Below are 5797 nucleotides of genomic sequence, written 5' to 3'. Positions count from 1 at the left end.
AACATCAGTTTTCTAATCTTTATTTTAAGTCGTATTTAATAGATATATCCGATAACAAATGATGGCGCTACTAATATTTTTGTGACAGATTTCTCCTTGTCCTGTATTGGGATAAAATGGTTTTCTGGACACACTGAATCACATAGTGACCAATAGGCTCTGTCCAGACCAGTAATGCATATCAATTAGCAGGAGTATGAAAGACGTAAAAATAATTAACTATACTATATTAAGAAATTGTATTTAAGCCTCGGTGCTACATGAAGCTCATTTTGAAACAATGCAAGTTAAAAACAATATTTCATATATATACTGCCACCTCAGAAAAAATCCCTGCCCCCCTCTTGCCACCCCATAAATATTTTTCTAGATCCGCCCCTGCAAACTCTGATGCGGACCATAAAAGCTAACAATGATTCATCGGTTCGGTTGAACTCTGGTGCGGTTTGAATGCATGTGTGAATGTTTCAGTCTGTTTTTGTGTGCTATTGTGTTTAATTCAGTCTTTATCAAAGATCGTAGCTTACTCTTGTTTTCCCTCACCAGATCAATAGTAGTCTGACTCAAACCGTGAATAACATCATAAGTCGGTACGGAAATAGCAGCCGCAGGTCTGACATAATCATGGATAACATCCAGCATTATGTGAGTTTCTCCACCATCACTTCTGTCCTAGCTAAAGTAAAAGACGCCTGGTTGATATTTGTTTTTATTCTGGCTCACAGACCAACTGCTGCGGAATAAATGGACCGGACGACTGGCTCAAGAACTCCTTCATTCAAACTCTGAACCTGACGAGTCTGAACGTGCTGCCGTGTTCCTGTTTTCTGTCCTTTCAGCCTAGCATAAACTCGTCCTGGTGCTTGGAAACCAATAACACCAATGAAACGGTGTCTGGAACAGGAAATGGGATTCTTAATGAGGTACAGTCGACTAAAACAAACAGCAGAAATCTGGATCCCTAGACGCGTTGCAGCGTGACGCCGCAGCCCCCTGCTAGAGGGCAAAAAGCTGCTAACGTCTGATACATAAAAGAAAAAGAGATGCAGTGTTTTCGTCAGGAAAGTTTTAATTAAGAAAAAATTGCTAGGGAGAGGTAAGTAGGTCAGTTATGCTAGCTTGGCTTTGACAACCTTAACATCTAGATATGTTGTGGAATTTGGTGTTTTGGTTCAGTTAAAAAAAAGCGTCCCTCACACCAACTCTGACAAATAATCTGTAGAGCAGGGCTTCAAATGAGCTAATCAACCACTGCTGTGTTAGCTTAGCTAATAGCAGCAGTAGCTAATCTATCACAGCAATCACTTATTAATAATCACAAAATAAACATCAAGCATAAAAACATAAAACTGTAATGTACTGAATGTTCTGCTCTTTGTGTGGAAAATGTTTGCATATTTTTTGGTGTTGAATAGTGACGCATATAGTGGCATTGTTGTCAGTCAGTTGCTATGACAACGAGTCTGCATGAAGGGTGGCCGACACAGTGAGCGAGAAAAAAAGAGTAGGAATGGTTTCGAGTTGTTTTTTAACGGGTTTTCTGCGTTGTTTTTCCCTTTGCTGTGGCGCACTGCACTGAATTAACAATAGATCTCCAGATTTCATTTAGTTAACTGTTCTACCGCAGCAGCGCCTGGAACGCAAAAGAATCAGCTTTTTGCACTCCAGTGTTGCGCTAATGCGCAAAATTTCCAGATGTAAACAACATGCAACACGCCTACACTGAGAATATTCACCTCATAATGAGCTGGTTCAATGAAACGATGTGTTTAATGCCGCAGGGCTGCGGTCAGAAGATCAACCAATGGCTGCAGGAGAACTTCATAACCATCGTTGCCATGGCTGCATTCCTCATTTTAATCCAGGTAAGAATAATCTGAAAGATTTAACCTCCACTCATTCCTCTTTCACTAGGAATAAAACCAGGAGGGAGTATAAAAACTACAAATGTCGGTAGATATAGTTTCCTCTCATTCTAAGGTTCCTATTATCAGTAATTAGATACCATCTAGTGGTCGGAGTCTGAACTACACCTGGTTTATTAAAGAGGAAACATGCAGCAGGCCGATTAACTCAGTAATTAATCTTAACCCTTAATTAGATTCTGCAGTAAAATATACATTTAGTGTAGAAGACTGTGTGCGTCTAGCTTGTGCTAATTTCAGATTTCTCCTCAGTTGAATCTTCCTCGGTCAGAAGGAATAGGCCAACTCCACCGGTGCAGCTTTGAAGTTTTATTGATAGAATAATAGGAAGCACATGGGAGATGATGGGACAGATGATGACGTAGAGATAGGAACGATGTAGTTGTATTCGGTTTTATATGTATATGTGTGGGTGTATAGATGTGTGTGTGTATATGTGTGTGGTTATCTGAAACAGGAGAAACAATAAAGATGCATATTAATAGCCATGCGGGCAAAGCGGCTACACATACATGCAGGATGAAAATGGCCTGTAGTAACACAGAAATCCAATAGAGGGCATCATAACACCACACATGGATTATCGGTAAAATGCAATAAACATACAAATGACAAAAAACCGTCAGAAATATGAATTAACGGCAAATCTCCTCATATGCTACTACAATGGTGATATATATCTGGCAAAGAATAGCATAGAACTTGAGTTATTACAAGTAATAGCTTGCATTATCGGTAGCCAGAGAAAAGACAAGGCTAATTTCACCTCGTGGGCTAATAACTGACATAAACCCAAATATCGGGCAGAAAAATGTATACTTGCATAATAAAAACGCACACAGGTCTCATACACACGGGATTAAAGAAAGATTGATGGTGGAGGCTATCCGTTGATGGATTTTTATGCCACCGAGCCACACAGAAGCACAGAAAATAACTTGCTCATCTACGTGAAAGTCGAACTACAAAAAACAAAGATGCATCATGGGTATTGTAGTCCTAGAACAAACAGGTGGACTTTTAACATTTAGGCTGAGAAATGTCTTCTATATATCATACATCAAAATAGAGAACATGTGATCAAAATTATAAAATTTATTTCTAATTTGAAATTGATAGCTTTTAGTGACTCTTGCAACTAAGCAATGGAAATTAGCAAAATGTAGGTATGTTTGTAGAAATAGGAAATTTTGAGTCTATATTTTCATTATGACATACATAAAATTAAAATATGAATATTAATTAATTAACATGAGTACATATGGTAATAGAATATTCATCGTGAAACGGGATGGAAGCGCATTTCCACCATGAAAAAGTCTTAAAGTCATAATTACAGGAAGTCATAATTTCAAAAAATAAAACTAATGATTTCAGATTCTAAAGTTTTAGAGTCATAGATATTAGAACAAACATTATGAGATAGAAAGTCATGCTGTTAGCTCCAGTATCATAATCATGACTTTAAAATTCATCAAAATTATGATATGAAATATTCTATCTCATAGTGACTTTAAAACTTGTAACTATGAATTCCTGATGGTTTTATTCTTCCTGGCTTGAACACCAATTCAAGCACATATGTTGAAATTCAATATTTATAACTTTTTATTTTTTTAGGTTTATAGAATAATGACAAAAAGCAAAACCTGTTCAAAAACATATATTTTGTCTCAGTTATAAAGTCTAGTTTGAACAAAAACAGCATCAATAAAATGATCAATGTACTGATTGAACTGTTTCATTACTTTAATTCCTGCTGGATCTAATTCTCATCATAACTAAATTTACACTAATGGTGGATGAAATGTTTGTATTTTAATCTCTAATTTAACTTCAAATAGACAGCAAAACCACAAGTAATATAATGTTTTGTACAATTTAATACAATTTCAGTCATTAACTTTTAAAAAATGGATTTCTGCATTTCAGTTGTAATTACTGTGGCTGCCTGAAGGGGGTGCTAACGGCCCTTTGCTCTGCAGATCTTTGACCTCTTCATCGCTGGGTCTCTGTTCCGCATGTTTGGACAAAAAGACGCTTTAAAGAAAAACAAGCGGCTCGTTGGTGAAGATGACGCCGACTCAGACTCAGACTCCGAGCCCGACCCGGACGGCGGAGAGCAGAACTACGCCTTCATGGACCCGGATGAAGGTGCTCCAGAACCAAACTACATGACAGCTGGAGACGCCAACAACATGGCTGACCAGTACAACCAGAACCAGAACCAGGAGTATCAGGAGCCATTTCATTACAACCAGAACCAGAACCAGGGGTACATGCCAGCTGGAGATGCCAACAACATGATTTATGACCAGTACAACCACAACCAGGGCTTCCAGGACCAGAACTTCCAGGAGCCACTTCATTTCAACCAGAACCAGGGTTACCATGGCTACCAGGTGGCTAGTCAGCGTTATTAAACACCGATACAATGTTGTAAACATTTTCTATTTTGAATAAAAACTTTTTTTTCTCCTCTAAAATGTTTCTATTTTTTAAAAGTTTTCCTGTACTTAACTAGTGTGGCTGCTTGAGGAGTTTTAAGAGAAAATACTATTTTCTCCTTCAAAAATCTGCGCCGTGTTTCAGGTTAATAAAGCTGCGACTGAATGAATCAGAAACGTTCCTTTGGAAAACAGAACCGTAGCGCTGTTTTTATCTCCGTTTATAACCAAACTATCGCTTGCCATCGTCGGCCATGTTTGTTTACTCTGAACTCACGTTTGATCTCGAGAGATTTTGGGAGATTTCCCGTCTGACATCTGAAGGTTGGTTATTGAAATCTGTTCGTGTATTTTCTCTGATTTTGAAAATAACCCAACAGTTTTAAAATCCTGTGGCGTGAACCAGGCATTAGCAGTGAGCTGTGGTGTTTGCTTTTATTGTTAAAAATTATACTTGCACTGGTGTAAATTTGAAATTGACTAGATGAAAATATGTTTCATATTAGACCATGTTGTTGAAATAAAGTGTCACATATTAATATTTATGTTTCCTAAATTTTTAACTCATTGTTGATCATTATTCTAAGAAATCAGTAACATTATGGCTGTCTTTATATAGATCAGTGTTGTTAATAATTAGTAGCAAATAATTAAAGGCAAATTGAGCAAATTTGTTATTTAAAAAGTGTTTCCATATCCAGGAAGTAGCAGCAGAACTGTTCAGAACCAGAAGTTGAAAATCAGCCTTGGGATTAAATGTGACCAACAGACTTTTGTTTATCTTAATTGTATTAAATATTAAATGATTTATTCAGTATTCAATAAATAGAAAAACATTTTCAGTCATCTTGTAGAAAAGTTACAAAAATACATAAATGATTACTCCAAACTCAACAGCGCCCCACAGAGACGGCGCAGAAAATCTCAACAGTTAAACAATTAAAAAATAAAAAGTTTAATACAGTAAAGGAAAGAAGGGAAAACGTGACTCCATAAAATAACAAAGATGGATAATCCAGAAGAGGAATAAACATTAATTCAAGCTTCTCTTTATGAGTGCAAACAGAAAATTAGACATGTCCATCCATTTCTTAGAGCCTTCTGCCGTTGGGCCAGGAGGGGGCGCTGTGCCTCTCCAGCTGCCAGCGGGCGAGAGGCAGGGTCACCTGGACAGGTGGCCAGTCAGATCATTTAAATTGATACTCAGATGTGAGTGAATTTACAGGATTTCTGTTTGGAGGAGCGTCGATCAGTCCAGCTGACCTGAAGGATCCTGAGGAGCCAATAAATTATCCTGAGGAATTCAATCATCTCTGCATTCAGAGAGCAGAACCCGGGTTCTGCTCCACTACCGCCTTCACCTGCTTCCTCCAGCAGGTGATGCACTGCATCAGATTCACCAGGACGTTGGAGAGGTTCTGGTGG

The 5797-nt window shown here is 37.9% G+C and overlaps 1 protein-coding gene across 2 annotated transcripts in view; it reads left to right on the top strand.

Annotated features, from left to right (window-relative positions):
• Positions 1-4411, top strand: part of LOC103155286 (CD82 antigen) — an 11444-nt gene extending 7033 nt beyond the window's left edge. The window contains exons 5-9 of one of the 2 annotated variants that reach the window (XM_016663422.1): positions 547-645; positions 726-923; positions 1782-1865; positions 3911-4198; positions 4283-4411. In XM_016663422.1, the coding sequence (XP_016518908.1) occupies positions 547-645; positions 726-923; positions 1782-1865; positions 3911-4198; positions 4283-4348 (735 nt within the window). In that variant the 3' untranslated portion in view covers positions 4349-4411. Of the gene's footprint in view, positions 1-546; positions 646-725; positions 924-1781; positions 1866-3910 lie in introns of both variants that reach the window. The other variant, XM_007576924.2, reaches the window with a different exon arrangement.
• Positions 4412-5797: the final 1386 nt, after the last annotated feature.

Source organism: Poecilia formosa, unplaced genomic scaffold, assembly GCF_000485575.1.
Source record: "Poecilia formosa unplaced genomic scaffold, Poecilia_formosa-5.1.2 Scaffold420, whole genome shotgun sequence".
Taxonomy (NCBI): Eukaryota; Metazoa; Chordata; class Actinopteri; order Cyprinodontiformes; family Poeciliidae; genus Poecilia; species Poecilia formosa.
This window is presented reverse-complemented; position numbering and strand designations above follow the sequence as displayed.